We start from the raw sequence: 20,966 nt of genomic DNA on the forward strand, positions 1-20,966 counted from the left end.
CTATGTAAGAAATCCTGTGACACTAACCTGCAGAGAACTGAAGCAGCCTGCAGGGCCTGTGCTTGGAGTGAAGAGCAGTCTTGTGTTGCCAAGTAATTTCTGATCTTTGGGAAAGACATGAGAGAAGCTCAGCACATGACCCAAATTTTCTCTGGTACAAACAAAGGTCAATATTCTAGAAACACACAGGACAGCATCCTACGTGAACATTCACACCACACAAAACTGCACAGTTACCCCTTCCCAGAACTGCAGGCACTCACCTATTGCCAGGTACCCAGCCCTGCTGTCCACTCATTTAGCAGGTCACATGCTTTCTTATGAATCAGCAAAAATCCCAGAGATTGAATAACTCCACACTAGATCTGGCAAACTCGGTGCTTAGAAGAAGGAACTTGTGTCCTCCCCTCCACCACCCACCCCATAACCTCAGTCCTCTGCTGAGATACAGAATAACAGGACTTCATGGGCCTCGGCACCCGCAGCTCTCACAGAGGTATCTGAGCATTTGCTTTCCAGTGCCTTGTTCACAGCAGAGCTGGGCATATATAATCAGATTCCCAATGCTGTGTCAGAGCCTAGCCCTTGATTTCACTGGGGGCAGGGCCCTGACATAGCTGTGCATAAATTAAAGTTCACTTCTGTTCCCAGTGCTGCACCGTTAGGAATGAAGAACAAACTACTTAATGAGTGATAATCATCTTGTACATATAGCTTTGGAAAGAGCTCAACATGGTGAAGAACTGAATGGCTTGGTTCTCCTATCCAAAAATAGTTCATGGGGAACAGCCCACTTTTGTATTCCAGCAAGTCCAAGAAAGACTTCTAACAGGAAAACTTATAAATGGTTGTTATTTTTTGTCCAATAAACTGCAAGACCATTCTGTTCCTTTTTAATGTCGGTCCCAAATGTGCTTTATTTACTAGACTTGCTTGTGTGATGCTTCTCTAGACTGACTTTTTTCAGACTTTTCAAGTCTACTTTATGGTAAGACAAGTCTAATTTTCTGATGTTGTTTGGAGGGACGGGATTGGTTGAAGCCCACAAGAAGAGAAAACATTCTATTCCATGAGGCAGTGGTTCATTTAATCTCAGAGCCTCCACTTCCTTACATACAACATGAAAGCACTAGAAAAAAACGTTACACTATAATTACTGATGCTTGCCAAGCAGTTGGCAAGTGTGCAAGGGTGAGTGTGAGTCCAAAGTATTACAAGTACAGCACTGTAGGTATGAAGTTTGTTACCTTGTTTGGAAAAAACAAATTTTGCAGCTATCCCACTGTGGTGTGTCTGAAAGGCTGCCTAAGGAGATTGTAGCTGAAGGGTGTGGCGTGGAATCAGCCTAGTTATTACCCGTCTCAGGTAATATTCCTTGTATTCTGGATCAGAAGAACATGGCTCTTTGCTTTCCTGGTAAACATCTCTGTTGATTTAGTGCTCAGGAAAGGAGGAAGAATATTTCACTGGTGATCTCGACTATATTGAGGGCTAGCTTCACCTTTCAAAATTATCAAATTAATTCTATATTGGACTGTTTTATATAATCCACAGATTTTTACTTAACTACCTTGTTTGTAGAGTGATTTGGAATAAAAGTGGGTACTATAAAAAAGTGGATGTCTAGGAATGATGAACTGACATGACTTTGGTGAGGGGGTCCCCTGTGCTTGTCCTCAGCTAAGAGTATTTCTTATATTTCAGCTCTGCTTCTGAAGTAACCATGGTTCAAGGCATCAATATTTCATGAGGCATAAATGGTTCCCCTTTAGGAAAAGTAAAAGCAGTTTTTCCTGTTTGTGAAATTTCCACGTTGCCAAGAACAAGAAAGCTTTCGAAACTCTATCTCTGCTGCTTGCAGAGCTTCACTGCCTTATAGGGTCTGGATCCTCTGGACTCACCCTGGAGGCAGGCTGGGAATGCTGGCTTTTCCTCCTTCTGGGTGATTCTGGGAGGCCTGCAGATGATGTCATGGTACGTTTTAGGCTACAATAACAGGAAATCATCAAGTGTTTACACTGGCAGACTGGGCTGTGATGTGATTTTCCTCCTCTTCCTCTCTGCCCCCTTCCCCTCCCCCCGCTCCCACCTCGCCCCTGCCATTGACTTCCTTGATGTATCTGCTTCCTCCGATTAAAATAGTACAAGGTGATAACACTGAAGGAGGAAAAAGGAAAGTGGGGGAGGGAGGCAGAAAGGCATATTTTGAAAGGATGATTTCCCCTTGTATCATTCCCGCTGAGCACATTCCCCCCCCCAGCCAGCCCTGCACACACTGTGTCAGGCGCCCAGACACAAGTCAGAAGCTTGGCCTGCTGAGGCACTAGAGGATGTACCTCTCCCAACTGCAGAAATGAAAAGAAACCGTCCCCTCCCTAGCACAGATGAGTCACAGAAGAGAACTGCCTGGCAAAGTTTGCTTCTGAATTTCTCTGTGGCTGGGGAAACTGTGCCACACGGGCACAACTGAAAATATCTGGCATAGGCTGCCAGGCTCCAATGTGGAGGAGCCCACACTTTCAGGGCTTGGGCCAGAGGAAGGATGCAAGGGACCTTTACCCAGAAGCTGCAGCACAATTTGAGGTCAACATCAGGTTTCAGCCAGAGGTGGGTGAAGATGCTGGACTTGGGCTGGGTTTCAGGCACTGCTTGGGCCAGGGATTCACAGCATGGATATTAGATGCTCTGTCCTTTCTAGTTTGCTAGTATGGAGGGAAGAAGGAGGAAAAGATAAGGAAGTATCCAAAAGACAAGGGATTCCACTGGTGAAAAAGAGGAGCACTGCTGGACTGATTGGCTGTGGGGCAGTTCCTGTATTCCTGAAGGATGCAGCATGACTAAATCCTTCCAGCTCATTGCTGCTGGGCTGGGCCAACAGAGCTCACACCAGCAGCTTGGAGCTTGGGTCACTGGGGGGGAGGGCTGAGGGTGTCTGATTCTAGAGCAGATACAGGGGTTGCTGGAGCTGGAGGAGCATTTATAAAGAGACAGGTCATGTACAGCCATGTGGAAGAAAGTCTGCCATGAGGAAGGTGGCAAATATTAAACAAGTTTTCCATAAATAAAGATGTGTAAAAGAAGCATACTTCAAGATAAGCTAGGGTCTTCTTTCTACACTCTGTCACAAGACAAGGTATCCAATGAAAGGCAGGTCACTTAAAAAACCATATTTTAGCCAAATACACCCTTAACCTGACGTAGGATATCACTGAGACCACAGAAACTCTGCCTGTTAAGGAGAAAATTTTTATAGGTAGAAAGGTCCATGGTGTATAATGTACACAAAGGCTGAAGCAGCAGGGTGTACAATCAGACTAATTTCTAACCTGTCTCTTGATAGACTGTATGGAAGCTTATCCTGCTGCAAGGAAATGGTAGAAACCCACAGGAGCCGTCAGTTTCACTTCAGCTCTCCTGTCCAGTGGTTTTACATGGCACAGGAATTTAATTACTTTCAACCATGTGAAGATCCTGGTGTCTTACATTTAGTCACCCTGGTAGAGAAGGTCTTTTCTGACACATTCAGCAACTGTGATAGACTTGCACAGTGTGCTTTTTGCTCTAAACCCCTGATTTCCTGTCTGTGCTTTTTTGCTGTGCGTTGGCCGTGAGCTCCTCTGACTACAGCCACAAAACAGTGGAAAGAGCACACCCTGAAACCTCATCAGTGTCCTCTCCCTGAAGCCCTCTGGCGGATCATGACGGTGTGCTTCCCAGAAACTGCCCGAGGAAGGTCACTCAGAGGGACATTTGCTTTCTTTTGCAGATAGGAAGGACACTGTATCGTGACTGAGGAACACACGACTCCAATGTGGGAGACATCCATCTCTCATCCCCTGCCCAGTGAGAAGGTTTCACCATCTTGTCCTTGGCAGGAATCAGCCTCAGCCCAGATGATACTTCTTTGGAGCTGAGAAAATGCTGGACAATAAAGTGGTGTGTTTGTTATCCCTGTGGCAACTCTTAAGTTCTCCACCAAATGAGGCACAGCTAACAGAAACCAAGGCAGAGAATGAAGCCATGCTTGGCCTGGCTGATGGAGGTAATGAAGGCTTGGCTGATGCAACCGTGTTCTTCCCTTTTCTGCTGCACGTCCCTGCTCCTTTCTTGCTCATCCTGCTAAGTCTAGACATGAACAGGATAGGAAGAGCAAAAGTATCAAATTAAATAATTTTATTTCTCTTGTCTGTTTTTCTCCATTCATGTAAAACTGACAGCTTCAAATCATGCCAAGAAACCTCCCAATGGAAAAGCAAAAAGCCAGAAGCCTGCAAAACTACTAGGATGCAGGAGGTCTTTCTCAGAGTCCCATGTCCCTGTTCAGTGCATTTAGAAATTGCAGGTTGGAGATCATAATGCTCAAGGGCAGAAAGGCAGGAAAGCTTCTTAGAAAAAAAGACAGAGGAACTCACACCCTGCATCTGTGCTGAAAGTGTGAGGTGCAATTTAAAGCAGTTAGCAGCAGGAACAAGAACCGTGAAGATGTTACTTCACCTCTTTAGGTTACTCAAATACTTCTGTGTGGTCAGTGACAAGCTGATACAAGTGGCTTTAATGCCAGTGGTGCTATGTTCTCAGTGTCATTACCTAGGATGTTATTATCTGAGGCAGCTAATCAAGGCTGTGAAAGACCATCCCAGCAATGCTCACACATTCAATATCCTCCAGCATGGGTCTATCCTGGTCCAGAATAAATAGGAAACTTTTGCCCCAAGCAGGTAGATGGGATCTTAAACCCACTTAAACTTGTACTTCACTCCCAGACATGCTTAAAATTAAGAACAATTCCAAATGCTTTGCTGAATGAGGGGGTTGAGGCTTTTCTCTATTTAATAATCCCAGAGACAAATTGCAAGGGTTTACCCACTGGTTAGTTATGTGGACTAATTAGCTCACTTTTAGGAAGCACCTCAAAGATGAAAAGTCCTGTGCACTCTAATTATTATTATTAAATATACCTCCAAGGCAGCAATGTAAAAGGAGAGAATTGCACACTCTTTCACAAGACCAAAAAAAACAGCTAAAACTACAACCTATGAAACTGCACTGGCTGCCAAGAGCCATGTGAACAGATAGGGATGTGATTCTTACCAGTGCTAACACAGAGGGTCAACTTCATGCAAAGCTGAGGTGAGGGAAGGATATTAACTTCATATTTTCCTCCCAAATAAATGGTGGGATAGATTTGTTTCAAAGAAACCCAAGTAAGCAGTAGCTTAAAGTCAACCTCACTACATGCCTCCTTAAATAGCGACAAAAGTGGCCTCACTGAAGAATGACTTCTGCAGTTTGGCCACCAGGAGGGAGAGTCTGCCTTTGGTGGGGAATCATGAGAGTGTAACTCCTTACCAGTTTTTTTCCAATGCTCCTCTGCAGGCTGCAAGAAGCATACTCAGACTGTTAGGTAGGAAGGATGTAGCCATACTGCAAGCAGATGTTTTTCCAGGCACATTTAGGCTGAAAACAGGTTTGTTTGAGATACGGTAGCATCAGAGTGGTTACAAGCTGCCTGGCCACAGCAATGGACAGACCCTCCCCCCCCAAGACACACACACTCTCCCATCATTCAGTCACCAAAGTATTTTCCATCACTTCTTTGCAAACTTCTTGGTATCTAAACAGATACAACAACATAAAGTCCAAATATGTCCAGACAGCAGTGCTACAATTGCACAGAAATACAGCAAGGCAAAAATGTCTAGGAAGGGCACTGCTTGCACTTCTGTGAGCTCAAATCTAACAGCATGACCATTTGAGAGTCAGTGTCATTCTTGAGGGTGCTGTTTCAGGAGTCCTGAGAAACATCCAGATTCAGGAACTTTCATTCACTTCCCACATAGGCATTTGCTTTCTGTGAGTCAGAGCCTGGGGCTTCACTGGGCTCTGATTTCACCACCCACAACTGAATTTCCCTTTGCTGCTGAGTCACTGCCCACAGATGGACTGTGCAGCTGCCCTGTGCAGATGCAGGCTGAACGACTGTGGGAGTGTGCTGCACCAGGCCCTACATTTTCCACACCTTGAGGACCCAGAAAAGTTGCTGCCCTCACTGGCACAACAAGCTCTCACTAGTGATGGTGCTGGTACTATTCAGGGGAGCTGAGAACATGGCTTGTTTCTCTGAAAGTGTCCTGAGCTGTGTCAGTGGCTTCCCTCATCCACTTCATGCGTATAGAAAGACTGACATCCCATCCCTTCTGCAAACAGTACCTGTCTCTGTAATTACCTTGGCAGGGGAAGAGAGAAGCAGTGGATGGGGTTTGGCCCTTCCCATAATGAAACACTTGACCAAGAGATTTCTTGCAAGGTGCCTATGGTTTTTTCATCCCAGCCATGGGCAGGCTGGGTCCAATAACTGAACCATGTTCAAAGCACAGGGAGCACAGAGTTTTCACAACCTCAAGAAACACATGTTTTGGTGTATTTGGGGATGCAGTGGAGTTAATGTGGCTAAAATAACTGGAAATTCAGCCCATCGAGTGTATACAATATTAAGAAAACAGTCTTAGAATAGAGGGACAGGAGTACTGACCTTTGAACTGCTTCAGGCTGACACTGGCTGGGAAGCAAGTAGGAGTTAACATTATCTACCAATGAGGAAAGCCACTGAGAGCAGTCCTCCACCTCAGCCTGAATCCTGCTCACCTCACCAGCTCTGCAACTGTTTCAGCAGACACAAGATCCAATCCCATCAGCTAATTTGCTGTCATTCTTTGGCAAAAGGGGTAGAGAGATGGAGCTTGAAACTGGCTTCAAGATCATTGGGAGAAAAGGGTGTGGGGCACAGCACACTTGGCCACTTTGGTTAGGGTCCCACTTGTGCAGCAGCAGCAAAAACCTCACTTTGTGCAATTACACCTCAAAATCTCATTCAACCAAAAAAACTGATCATCAGTGTGGCTCATCTCGTCTTGCTGCAGGCTTTATTCTTCCCCTCTCTGCTGTTCATGAGGAGCAGCTACAAAACACACTTCTTTCGAAACCTAGCTTGGAAACAAAACTCACATGGAAGTGCCAAAGGGTGTAGGGGTCTAGCAGAGACCTCCTGACTACAAATTTATTTATCACACAGGGCATCAGAAACAGCTTGGTCCTTAACCCACTGTGAGACAATTGCTGTTCCACACTTTGTTTTTAAAGGAAAGAGTTTTGTAATTGGGTAGGAAAACAAGCATTGGGGGTGAATATAGCAACCAAAGAAGATAGTGTTTTCTAAGCACAAAGTGCATGGCATGGCTGGATAAGGAAACCACCCACCTAAAAGTCATGTCTGGGAGTCCAAGACAACCCATCTCCATGCCATCGCTTTCATCTGCTCCTAGATCACCTGTGGCCTGAGACCTCACTCCCTGTTCCCATTCAGGCACTGCAAAAGAGATTGAAAGCTCATCAGAGGCTCCAGCTATCAGCCTCCCACCACAGCCAAGGGAGCAGCAGATCAGATGCATGGATAAGCCTTTGTTGGGCTGTGCTGGAGTCATCAGTCCAACAAAGTGCTGTATGGTGGATATCACCAGCAGGCAGCAACACTTTCCGTCATCACATGCTAAAGCACAGCTCCTCACAGTGCTCCTCTCGTTTGGAAAATCGGCAGCTAAGAGGCTCCACGAGAGAGACAAGCTTGGTTTAGGAGGGGAGGGTTCTCCCGTTTGCTTTGGCAATGCCTAATTGCCAAGATCAGGCCTCTTTTCCCAGTCACTTTTGCATCGTGTGATGTTGTGTTGGTGTTTACCAGCCACAAGCAACTCCTCATCCTTCCACGCTGGGGAGCACTGGAAACATGGAAGGTGGGGAGCTGCCATCTATTCCATTCGAATCAGAGGTCAGCACAAGTTAGCAGCACTGGTCAGCATGGGCAAGGGAATTTTCTGCTGGAAAATGCTAAGCTGTTTTGTAGAAGTCAAAAGTAGTCTTTGTGATATGATTCAGGTTTAGGTAGCCCTGCGAGGAGCAGGTAGCTGGACTTGATCCTTATGGGTCCTTTGCAACTTCAGATATTCTATGAATAGTGTTTTTTTCTTTACTTTCTGACCAGTAAAGATGGAAGGATTTTGATGAGGTAAAAATTCTTCTTTACATCTTTCTTATTTTGGACATTACATCTGCATTAACACCTCACTGTGTTTGCATGTTAAACACATATAAATGTTTTCTCTTATTTCACTTTTATTGCAATTGAGTGGCTCCAGTAATGGTCACTGGGCATGATCCTGACCCTAGTCTGCAGGTTACCTTCTTACCACCACAAATTTGCCCCACGATGAGGACTCTTGGCTGAATCTGCCTGCCACCTTGGGGTCTGCCCTGTTCACCTCACCTCACTCAGTACTGTGTAGCTGGGTCCTGGCTGATAATGACTCTGCTCTGGCTGTTGCATTTTTGTGCTTGGTTCCTTGTTCTGTAACCCTTTGGGAGCTGCTGGCCCCTACTGCATCCTGACAACCTGATTATTAGGAGATACACAAGTTTTGACCTTTTATTCTCATTCAAAATAAGAGCACATTACCAAATGCTGGGATGCCATCTGGGATGGGAATCCTCACAAAGTCCGCTTTCACTGCACAGGAAGGATTCTTACCTGAATCCCACCTGGGTAGCTAGTGCTGTGGCAAAGAACGTCTTGTCACGTCCAGTGCCCTGGTGACTGGGAAGCTGAAGGTCTGGGTCAGGGCTGTGTGCTCATGTAAAATGCCACCAGTTTCTCTTGCTCTCTGCTGAGAATCTGCACCTTCTTAAGACCAAAAGCTGCACCAGGCTTTTCCACAGTCTGCTGTTAAGACTCAAATCCTCTCCCCTCTTTCAGGAAGGTCTCTGCAAGGGTTGTGTGTCCATGGCCCAGTGACGAGCACAGCGACAGCACAGCAGTCAGGCTGGCAGGAACAGCCAGTGCTGAGGAAGCGTCTCCCCCGTGACTCCAGCTTCTGCGCTCGCCCAGCAGCTCTGTGAGAGGAGCTTGGGAATGCCCTGTGCCAGGCACAGCCCCTGTTCCAGCTGGTTCCAGCTGGCTCCAGTGACCTGCCTCAGTGCAGCTGAGCATGTCAGCCAGGCTGGGGGGATGGAGTCAGGGGTGAAGGAGTGAGCTTGAACCCAGAAAAAGTGTTGGGTTAATTTCTGGTTTTGTTTCTCACTATCCAAATATTATTTTAATTGGCAGTAATTTAAGTTTCCCCAATTCAAGTCTGTATTGCCTGTGATGATAATGGGTATGTGACCTCCCCGTCTTTTCAATTTTATTTTCTCTCCCCATCCTACTGTAGAGAAAAGAGAGGAAGCAGCTGCATGGGCAGCTGGCCAGGGGTGACCCAGGGCAGGGACACCTTGGCCCATCCCAGACAGGCTGCAGAGCCCCATCCAAGTGCCTGTAGGGTGCTTAGCTGTGGCAGCAGCAATGAACAACATGGCAAAGTGTGTCCCAGCTGCCTGTGCTGCACGAGCAGCAGAGCTTGGCTGGGATGCTGTGACTGCCCAGCCTGTCCCTTTTTATTCTCTTCTAGGACATGGGCTAAGGGGTGACTTTTCAGGCACAAACCCACAAAGTGGTCTTGAGAGCAAGCTAGACTCATGTTTTAGTGACCACGTAAGACTCAGAAACCCAGAGGCCTTACTGAGGTTATCTGAAGGCCCAAATGAGCCTGGACTGAAGAGCAGATGCCCTAGTTTTGACTACCAAGGGAGTTCCACGTAGACAGAAAGATGTAACTGTTCAGTGGACTTGACTTGGATTCTTAAAACAGGGTCATGGCCTATAATTATATTGTGGATTCTTTCCCAGACTGAAGAAAACTTGAGGACAGGCCTGGTTAATCTCTCTTAAAACTGTTGTAATTAATATGTATTTCCAAGAAGTCTATGTCCACAGAAAATATAGCACCACTTTGATCAAATGAAGATAAATCCCTATGTGCCAGTGCCCAACCTCTTCAGCCCTCCCAATTGCCCTTGAACAATAGATATGAGGCCTTAGAAATTCAGGGACAGGAAAATTAAGTTGAAGGAGTAGACTTATCTAATGAAGCACCTAGGACTCGTCAGTCACCCCGAGTCCTTAGGACTTCTTCAATCAAGAAGGAAAGGAGAGTAATTGTGGTGGGTGACTCCCTTCTGAGGGGAACAGAAGGGCCCATCTGTCGACCAGACCCATCCCACAGGGAGGTCTGCTGCCTCCCTGGGGCTCGGATTAGGGATGTTAAAAGGAAACTCCCTAATCTTGTAGAGTCCTCCGATTACTACCCACTGCTGATTTTTCAGGTTGGCAGTGACGAAATCATTACACGAAACGTAAGGGCAATGAAGAGAGACTTCAGGGCCCTGGGACGGCTAGTTAGGGGGTCTGGAGCGCAAGTAGTGTTTGCCTCCATTCCTCCTGCAAGATTGGGTGGGGAGGTAAATAGGAAGAGGTTACAGGTCAACGAATGGCTAAGAGACTGGTGCCAAAGACAGGGTTTTGGTTTTTTTGATCATGGGCTGATATATGAGACACCTGGCCTGCTGGTGGCAGGTGGGATGCACTTGTCCCAGAGGGGGAAGAGGCTTTTGGGGCAGGACTTAGCAGGGCTCATCGAGAGGGCTTTAAACTAGACGTGATGGGGGAAGGGGAGAAAACTGAGTCGGTTAGGGACAAGCCCAAGAGGAACACACCAGGGCCCGAAGGCAGGTGGTCTGAGGAGGATTTGGTCCCACCAGAGTGCTCTGTTTGCTTCCTGAAATGCCTGTATGCTAATGCACGCAGTATGGGGAACAAGCAGGAAGAGTTAGAGGTCTGTGTACGGGCTAAGGGTTATGATCTGGTAGCAATAACAGAGACATGGTGGGACAGCTCACATGACTGGAATGTGGTCATGGATGCTTATGTGCTTTTTAGGAAAGATAGGGTGGGGAAGCGAGGTGGTGGAGTTGCTCTTTATGTGAGAGAGCAACTAGAATGTATTGAGTTTTGTGCAGGGGCCGATGAGGGGCAAGTTGAAAGTCTGTGGGTGAGAATTAAGGGGCAGGCTGGTGTGGGTGATACAGTTGTGGGGGTCTACTACAGACCTCCAGATCAAGATGAGGAAGTTGATGAGGCTTTCTACAGGCAGTTGAAAGCAGCCTCACAACTACAGGCCCTAGTCCTCATGGGAGATTTTAACTACCCCAATATCTGCTGGAAGACTTACACAGCCAGCCTTTCACAGTCTAGGAGGTTCCTGCAGTGCATTGATGATAACTTCTTAATGCAAATGGTGGACAAGCCAACTAGAAGAGGAGCGCTCCTGGATCTTGTATTAACTAACAAGGAGGGCCTTGTTGAAGCAGTGGTGGTCAATGGCAGCCTCGGCTGCAGTGATCATGAGATGGTGGAGTTCAGGATCCTGTGTGGGAGGAACAGAATACCCAGCAGGATCAGAACCCTGGACTTCCACAAGGCAAACTTTGGCCTCCTTAATCAACTGTTAAGGGAAATCCCATGGGACAGGGAGCTAGAAGGTAAAGGGGCTCAAGATAGCTGGTCAACATTCAAGGACCACTTCTTGCGAGCACAGGATCAGAGCATCCCAGTGGTTAGGAAATCTAGTAAGGGAGCTAGGAGACCTGCATGGTTAAAAAAGGAACTACTGGGCAAACTCAAGTGGAAGAGAAAAATCTACAGATCATGGAAGGAGGGGCTGGTCACTTGGGAGGAATATAGGTCTGTTGTCAGAGGATGTAGGGAGGCAATTAGGAAAGCTAAGGCCTCTTTGGAACTTAACCTTGCCAGTCAGGTTAAGGATAATAGAAAGGGCTTTTTCAAATACATAGCTAACAAATCTAACACTAGAGGCAATATTGGCCCTCTGATGAATGAGGTGGGAGCCCTGGTGACAGAGGATATAAAGAAGGCAGAGGTGCTGAATGCCTTCTTTGCCTCTGTCTTTACTCCTGCAGGACTTCCCCATGAGCCCCAGATTCATATAGCCCCAGAAGAAGTCAAGATAGAGGAGGAGTTTGCCATGGTAGATGAGGATTGGGTTAGGGATCAGTTGAGTAATCTGGACATCCATAAATCGATGGGTCCAGATGGAATGCATCCAAGGGTGCTGAGGGAGCTGGCAGAGGTCATTGCTAGGCCACTCTCCATCATCTTTGGTAAGTCATGGGTAACAGGAGAGGTGCCTGAGGACTGGAGGATAGCAAATGTCACACCAGTCTACAAGAAGGGCAAGAAGGAGGACCCGGGTAACTATAGACCGGTCAGCCTCACCTCCATCCCTGGAAAGGTGATGGAACAACTTGTTCTTGTCACTATCTCCAGGCATATCAAGGATATGGGGGTCATCAGGAGCAGTCAGCATGGTTTTATCAAGGGTAAATCATGTTTGACTAACCTCATAGCCTTCTATGAGGAAATTACTAGGTGGATAGATGATGGTAGAGCGGTAGATGTGGTATACCTTGATTTCAGTAAAGCATTTGACACTGTCTCCCACAGCATCCTTGTAGATAAGTTGATCAGGTATGGGTTTGGTGATCAGGTAGTGAGATGGATCAAGAACTGGTTGAAAGGAAGGAGTCAGAGAGTTGTAGTCAATGGGGCAGAATCTGGTTGGAGGTGTGTGACCAGTGGAGTCCCTTAGGGGTCGGTACTGGGACTGGTGTTGTTCAACATCTTCATCAACGACCTGGATGAGGGTATAGAATGTACCCTCAGCAAGTTTGCTGATGACACTAAGCTGAGAGGAGTGGCTGACACACCAGAAGGCTGTGCTGCCATTCAGAGGGACTTAGACAGGCTGGAGAGTTGGGCGGGGAGAAACATGATGAAGTTCAACAAGGGCAAGTGTAGAGTTCTGCATTTGGGGAAGAAAAACACCATGCACCAGTACAGTTTGGGGGCTGACCTGCTGGAGAGCAGTGTAGGAGAAAGGGACCTGGGAATCCTGGTAGACAGGAGGATGACCATGAGCCAGCAATGTGCCCTTGTGGCCAAGAAGGCCAACGGCATCCTGGGGTGCATTAGAAAGGGTGTGGTTAGTAGGTCAAGAGAGGTTCTTCTACCTCTTTATTCTGCCTTGGTGAGGCCGCATCTGGAGTATTGTGTCCAGTTCTGGGCCCCTCAGTTCAAGAAGGACAGGGATCTGCTTGAGAGAGTCCAGCGCAGAGCTACAAAGATGATTAAGGGAGTAGAACATCTCCCTTATGAGGAGAGGCTGAGGGAGCTGGGTCTCTTTAGCTTGGAGAAAAGGAGACTGAGGGGTGACCTCATTAATGTTTACAAATATGTAAAGGGTGAGTGTCAGGGAGATGGAGTTAGGCTTTTCTCAGTGATGACCAGTGATAGGACAAGGGGTAATGGGTGGAAATTGGAGCATAGGAGGTTCAAGGTGAATATACGAAAAAATTTTTTTACTGTGAGAGTGACAGAGCACTGGAACAGGCTGCCCAGGGAGGTTGTGGAGTCTCCTTCACTGGAGACATTTAAAACCCACCTGGATGCGTTCTTGTGTGATGTGCTCTAGGTGACCCTGCTCTAGCAGGGGGGGTTGGACTAGATGATCTTTCGAGGTCCCTTCCAACCCCTAGGATTCTATGATTCTATGATTCTATGATTCTATGATTCTATGTGGCTCTATCCTGCTCACCCCTCCACCCTGTGCACAGCAAAAGTGGGTGCAGGAGATCTCCTAGACCTGCCTCCCACTGCCAGGGGGTCTCCAGCTTCTCATGCTTTGTGTCTGAAATGTTTGCTGTATTTTTTCTCTCTTTAGACAAAAACTAATTAATTGTAATTGCATTGGAATAGAGAGAATTACCTGGTGTTTCAATAAAAATAAAGCAGCCTTAAAATGCTATCCTGAAAATCGTAGTGAGAGACAACACTTAACCAAAGTTGTAATTAAAATACAGTTTTAATACATAAATGTTATTGTATACATAAATTTTTACTTACTAAACAAAACAATCTTAGCACACTATCCTGCTGTATAAACAATGGGATGTGGGTTTTTTCATTCCTCAGCAATATTTGTTATTTCATAATTAAACATGAGGTAACAAGACCATCCAGTTACAAGATAAATATTACTAGTTTATATCTATGCCTTAAGAAAGTAAATTACTTTAAAATTATATTGAGTACTGTAAGTTATGTTATTTCTTTTGACCAATAAAAACCAGATAGATATTTTGGCTAATAGCTCAGTGACTTTATTATGTAAAAATCAAGAATCGTTGAAATGTGTTGATCCAGTGAAAGTGTCCAACGAAATTTTGATCTCACTGAGGACAAAGAAAAGTTGCCATTGACTTCAGCAGGGCCAAAAAGGATTTGCTGTTGGAAGGCTCCCTTGCTGCTATCTGAATACCACAACAGATCCTGGGAGCACTCAAAGCAGGTTATCAAACAGGGACCACAGGTACCCACTTCAGCCTGCTCCCCTCCTTGCATCAGAGTCTGTGTGTAAGCAAACCAGGTGCCTTGGCTTGTTTAGGTAAAATGAGGAAACAAACATTGTTAAAAGAAAATAAAATACTCATGCTTTCTCCTTGCAGTCAGAGCAGAACCTTGCACAAAGCTTTCCCAGCAGGCAACATGAGGTTGAAAGGAGCCAGATGATGGAGAGTGTCACAGGCTGTGTGCCAGCTAAGGGGATACGCTGGGGCTCTGTAGCAGGGCACTCCATCTCTCAATATGCCTGCCTCAGTTTCCCTCTATGATTCAACTGGTTTTTGTCTCTCAGTTTTGCAGACCCAGGCCTGGAATGGAAAGGTTCCTACGAGAAGGGAAAAGGCCCAGCAAACTCTGAGCTGGCAACAACCTGGAAAGGTACAAAGAGAGGCCAAGTTGATGTTCATGACGTCAGCTGCACTCTGGTGTTGAACACGGAGCCCAGCCCAGCCACAATGAGGCCTGAAATGGAGATGAAGTGAGAACAAACAGATAAACTGAAGAGTTTGCTTTGTGAGAACAGGGTCTTCATGGTTTTTTCTACTATTTTCCTTTTAGTCTCCCATGAGAAATTTTGGAGGTATGGCGAAATGGTTAAATGACAGCAGCCAATCCACCTTGGATCCCATCTGCAACAGGCCCCAGGGCATGGAACTGGACCACAGGGTGCACAACCAGGCTATAACGCAGCACCACAGCTGGTCTCTGAACAGCAGTATGAGCAACTGTGGTACGTCAAAGAGCATGCGATGAAGCACAACATGGGAAAGGCCCATAGGATTCAACAGGTCTGATCAGTTGTGTATCAAGTGCTGCAACCTGAGGCCTCAGCAATGGTTTGGAATCTGTTGAGGCAGCAAGTTAATGCAGTAAGAACTATTTGCATTTCCTTCCCACCAAAGGAAAGAAACCATGCTGAAGGCTTGTTGCTAAAGGCAGAGGGGAACAGAGGTTCTGAAGTGCTAATGTTTCTTGCTCCTTTTAACCTTCTGTTTGAAGATAGCAACGTCATAATAGCTTTTAAATTTCACCAGGAAAATGGGTATTGGAATGATCATAGTTAACATGCCAAATACTGCAGCTAAGGCTGCCATCACTTGGCCAGCTGTAGTGACAGGGACAATATCTCCATAGCCCACCGTAGTGAGTGTGATCAAAGCCCACCAGAAGCACACAAGAATGTCAGTGAAGTGCAGCTCCCCTGTGAAGGGGGGATGGATACCCAGCAACTCCCCATAGAAAAAGAGAGACCCAAAGAAGAGGGTCTCAAAGGCCAAAATCATCAGCAGGATGCAAATCTCTCTAAGGATAGACTTGAGGGTGTAGCACAGAACCCTGAGGATCACTGGTGTTTCTATCAGCTTGGATATCTTCAGGAGTTTGAGGAGATAGACAATGCGAACAAAACCCAACCAAAGCCCCAAGCTTGGCATTCTCTGAATCTTCTGAGCCACAAAGAGCTCAATGTAAACTGGGAAGAGGGAGAGGAAGTCAACCACATTGAGGGGATTTTGGAAGAACAACTTCTTGTCTGGGCAGAAACAAAATCGCACAGAGAACTCAAAAGTAAACCAGAGGACACAGAAAAGCTCCAGATGAAGCAAGTAGGCAGCCTGGTGGTAAAAGGGTTCATGGTTGTCATGGGAAACCTCAGATGAGCCAACAGAGGTAAAGTTAGCAGTAAAGAACTCAAACTGTGCCTTGGTCTCCTCACAGAATATGATGACGATTCCCACGATGAACAGCAGAGAAACAAAAGCCAAGCACTGCAGAGGGAGGAAAGGGCACACAGGCCATTAGTCCAACAAACAGTTGTCATATACCCTCCCTGCCCCACAACTTCGCTGCCCCAGCACAACTCCAGCATCCCCTCCTCAGGCACAGTACAATCACAGACTAATCTTTCTCAAATCACCATGGTTTTGCTCACATGGAGTAAATTTTCTCCTTCCAGACTTGAAAAATAAGAAGAGAACATTGGAGTCAAAGAAAAAAACATCTGAACTCCTACATTGGAGTTTGTAAGGAAGGGAAAATGTCTGACAGCTGGAGCAACATGGACAGACATACTGAGGGGCTCATTGGCACCAAACGTTTGCTCCAGAAATACCAGCAGCACAGAAAACATCCTCTGCAGCCTCTGACTTGTGTTTGTTTTTCTGCATGCCTGACATTTTAAAGAGGCAGAGGGCATGAAATTCCTACAGGAAACAGGGATGAGAGGAAGAGAGAAGATGGGGGTGTCTGCTCATGAGAAGAGAGGTTTGTTTGGGATTTTTTCTCTTTTAATCTGGGACTCAAAGCATACTTATCAAAGCTATGAACATGTTAGCACTTTTGATGGACCCATTACAGAAATCCCAAAGGACACAGGCTGTGTTCATCCCCACATACAGCATTACCTTAGCACTGAAAGACGAAAAGGGTTTTTCAAATATAGACCAAATCTTTGGCTGCCACCTGGTTCGCCAGTTGGAACTGCTTCTTTCTGTCTGGACTATGAGGCACTCGTCATCAATCTGCTCATTTTCATCCCAAATGTTAAACTCCTCTGGCTGCACCTCTTCGTTATTCAGCTTCAGCCAGCAGCAGGATGATAGCTGTGTCTCCTGTATTTCCCAGAAAGCCAGCTCTTCTTCTAAGACTGACCTACAGGTATTAACAGGGCAGTGGAAATGTTTGGTCCTATAGTAGTTTAACACATAGCTGAAGACCTCAGCACTCCTATCAAAAAAGAACTCTTTGGTGGTGGGATCATAGTCATAAATGCTTGGGGCATCAGGCTCTGTTAGGCTGCAAAGCTTGGTCCCTGGGAACGTCTGGAGGGTGCTCCTGTATGTCTCATATTTGACTCCCCCAATATTCAGGATGATTTTTTCCTTGGAGCCTTCCATCTGTGAGGGAGGGAGGTGAAAGTTCTCATAGGCTCTTGTTTATCTTCAGTCAAAAAGAGAAGAACACAAATTAGAAGAAGTAAAGGAAGTTTTGGAGCAGGAAGGTTTTCCAGGGTACTTCATTCCAGTGCTTTTAAAGCAAATTTCAGCCTGAAACCTCCATCTCCTTTAGGGAGTAAAGCACCTTCACTATTACAAAGCATGTTCTGTGCCTGTTCCTGGACTCTGCTCCGTGGCCATATTGTCTGAGCATTTTTCAGATGATGCATAAACCAAATGAGAAATATCTGGTTTGCACTGCACTCTCTGTCTCTCTCTCTCAGCTTCTCCCCATGGGGACAGAGCGCACAGTCCAGAGTCTATTTCACCACATTTGTTTATATACTGTAGATAATCATAGCAACAAAATAATTGAGTCAGAGTTCTCATTCCCAAGATATTCCTTCCACTATATCTCCCCTCGTCTAGTTCTTCCAATTCTGTGCCCAGTTTCTTTCTCCATAAGCAGGTTCTTGCTGAGACCTCCATGTGCCAGAGGTATAACACTCATCAACAGCTTATTCTCCAAATGAGTCTTTCAACATAACCTCCCCTGTTGAGGCTGGCATAACACACTTCATAAGAGACCCTGCAGCCTGATTGGAACATTTAGGTTGTCTGAGTTATACTTTTTCCTTGAGTCTTCCCTGCACAGAGTCCCACTGAACCAAATCACCTTTTCCTCTGCAAGAAGCTGCTTCTTACCTGGAATCTATACGCAGGACTCCTGGACAAGACAGAAGTGCAGAACATCATACTGCTTCCTCCTTCAGGGCTGGCTGACATCTCAGAATAGCACCAGAACCTGCTGCCAAGGCCTCTGGCATTGGAAAGCAGGTTCAGTTGTTTATTTCCTGTAATACATGCCCTCCTTTGCTCTTCAAAATCCAACATACCTAGGAGAAACTCCAGCCCTGCTTCATGAACATTATTCTAAGAGGGGAGGAAACCAAGGATTTCTGTTGCCTCAGGAACATGTAGGAGAGGTGCAGACATATTTCCTTCTGACTGTACTGCTCCATACCTACACATTTCCATCCAACCCTCTCTTACACTCTGCATTACTAGTTCTGGCCCTTCTCCTAACTGAGCAAGTCTGTTTATCTTTCCTGCTTGGACTCTTACCCAGGCATGGCTGGTCAGTATGCTGAAACCATGAACACAGAAATTCAAGTTGTCCCTCCTCCCTATTTTTGCAGAAAGGTACTGAGCATGGGAGTCACAGGGCACTTCTGCAACAAACCTTTCTTTCCAGGACCAGAAGGGAGACAAACCCTGCACCGGGGGATACTCCCAGAAGAACTACACACAACAAGCACCTCACTCAGCTCCATCAGAAAAGGCTGGAAGCTGCAGCCCTGACAAACCAAATATATGTGAAGCTCAATGCAGCTTCACCCTAAAACTTCCAGTAACTTCTACGAGAGCAGGATTGAGCATAAGGACTAAAAGTGTGCAGGCATTAGTGCCTGCCGCACAAGAATCCAGGCAGCATGGTCCTGAACAGGTTAGATTACTTCAGCACTCAGCAAATCTGGAGTTACAATATCAGCCTCTGTAGCCTAGCTCTCTAAAGAGCACAGTACTCTTTGAGATCCCAGCTAAACTAGCCTTTATCTGCTTAGAATGCCAGATACCTCTTGCTCAAACATAACGATCCCCGTGTGAGAAATGAGCCAAGAAGTGCCATTTCACATTCTTACCTTGGTGCTACTGCAGCAACTCTGCAATCAGAAGAAAGGAGAAGAGACTGGGACTAACAGAAACAAACTCTGTGAAAACAGGATGTTGAATGGCTTGTCTCCAAAGCCCAAGTCTCTTGGATGCGGGAAAACAAAAGCAGCCAATAGCACAGAAAAGATGCAGAGGCCCCTCTCCCTTGTTCTCCGCCCTATAAGCAGTTGCTCTCCCCGCTCCAGGGAGCAAATCAAACAAGAAAGCAACAACTGCCAGGCCAGATACACACTGACTACTCTGCCACCCACTGCTCTGCTAACAATCTCAAAGGGCCACAAGGTTTGGGGAATACATGGAGCTTAGAAACAATTAAACTATTACTCCACAGAAAGGTTCTTTCTTGGCTGTGCCTTATTGAAGTTTGAGTTAAAAAATAATACAGAAAACAACAGGAATAAACAAGCAAACTAAAAAACCACCTGACCTCCCATATTCTTGTTTCACTCTCTCCTTCCTTGGTTCAAAAGGCTTTTTCTTCATTCCTGCATGACCCAAAGCTTAATCTTTTGCACCTACTCATTTTAAATGTCGTTGATTACTCCAGGAAGAAGGTTGGCACACAGTTTTTAATCAAGAAAGGCATGCTGCCTGTGAAACTTCCTTTCAGATTACATTCCAAGGCTGTTTCTATGTATCACCTCTGCTTACTTCCAACTCTGTGGAAAGAAAGCAGGAAAAGGAATTTCCTTATTCCCAGCAAGGGAAGGCTTGAGGGGCTTCCTTTTCAAATACAAATGAAAAGCAGATTCACATCTCTTGAGAGGCTGTATTATCACAGTTCACCTGCTGGATTTTTCATTTTAATCCACTACCTTCATTACCGTGACACACTGAAATACCTTTTATTTTAAAAAATAGGTTTTTCATGTAGGCCTTTACCTAGATAGTAGTCTGGTTCTTTGCTCCTTCACCTGCAAGTGCAAGTAGCTGCACTCACTCTAGCATTCCAAAGTACTTCAGGGATCCCCACAGACATCCTGGCTTCTTCTCTCAGCCAACACCATGGCAAGGCTGCAGAAACTAGAATGGCAAACTGCTGCCAGCCTTTGTGTGAGACATTCTGGGCAATGAGCCATCTTTGCCCATTACCTTCCAAATCTATACTGAGCAACCCTCTAGCCAGACATCACAAGCAGAGCATCAGCACAAGCATCATTCCCCACAGATCTGGACTCTGAAAGCACACAAAGCATGTGAAACCCATGCTCGTTCACTCCTTGATCCCTTCCATCTCTGTAACACCAAGGTCTTCACATCTTTCTCCCTCTCCACAGAGAATATGAAAAATACCCATTTAAATTTAATTTCTGATATGTCTCTGAGGTTCTGGAAGAAGATCTCATCAAGTTTGTTGTTTCCTACCCACAGCACTGCAGTATTTGCCTTTTACAACCTTTGCACTGCAGAAACCCTGCACTGCAGATTTCTGAAACGCAGAAATAATCTGGCAAGCAAAATGACACAGGATGTTCCTATCCTCTGAATAAGACCCTTTGAATGCAGTAAACAGTTCATTCTTTCAGAACATTTTTTAAGCAGATGAAAAGTGCAACTTCATTTCCAGAGAACAGGGCCTTATTCCAAGGTTGCCTCATATCTCCTGAAAATTCAGAAGTGCCCCACTGCATGAGGCACTATGGGACTTTGGCAACAAATGTAAAATCTGTGCTCTCAACCTTAAACTTCTTTTGAGTCATGAAACTCTTTGTTTCAATTTGGCTTACATTTATAAATAGCAAATTTGTTCCCGTTAACTCATATTCATATGCACATGGTCTCAACTATGCACTGAGGCATGCTCATGTTAGTAAATTAGGGGGACTTTGTTAACTGCATTTGTGCTAAAATATAAGAAGAGTTTTAGCTTTCCAGTATAAGCATAAGAATGTTCCTAA

General features: G+C 45.8%; 1 protein-coding gene across 2 annotated transcripts; it reads right to left on the reverse strand.

The window, feature by feature from the left end:
• Positions 1-13,843: 13,843 nt before the first annotated feature.
• LOC127389709 (potassium voltage-gated channel subfamily C member 1-like) lies at positions 13,844-20,805 on the reverse strand. 2 transcript variants are annotated; one of them, XM_051630472.1, is made up of 4 exons: positions 19,038-20,805; positions 18,040-18,154; positions 16,804-17,338; positions 13,844-16,167 (listed from the first exon to the last, which is right to left on the reverse strand). In XM_051630472.1, exons 3-4 carry the CDS (start codon positions 17,293-17,295, stop codon positions 15,364-15,366), a joined length of 1,296 nt encoding a protein of 431 aa, XP_051486432.1. In that variant the 5' UTR covers positions 17,296-17,338; positions 18,040-18,154; positions 19,038-20,805; the 3' UTR covers positions 13,844-15,363. The 2 variants fall into 2 exon arrangements, with proteins under 2 accessions (XP_051486432.1, XP_051486431.1); XM_051630471.1 differs by lacking the exon at positions 18,040-18,154.
• Positions 20,806-20,966: the final 161 nt, after the last annotated feature.

The sequence above is a fragment of the Apus apus genome, chromosome 12, assembly GCF_020740795.1.
Source record: "Apus apus isolate bApuApu2 chromosome 12, bApuApu2.pri.cur, whole genome shotgun sequence".
Lineage (NCBI taxonomy): Eukaryota > Metazoa > Chordata > Aves > Apodiformes > Apodidae > Apus > Apus apus.

What these genes read in the sequence shown, in the direction of transcription:
- LOC127389709 (XM_051630471.1), bottom strand. Translation starts at nt 17,295, where the DNA reads ATGGAAGGCTCCAAGGAAAAAATCATCCTGAATATTGGGGGAGTCAAA. An exon ending in TTTCGTCTTTCAGTGCTAAG is followed by an intron (nt 16,168 to 16,803) that starts GTAATGCTGTAT and finishes CTCCCTCTGCAG; the next exon opens with TGCTTGGCTTTTGTTTCTCT.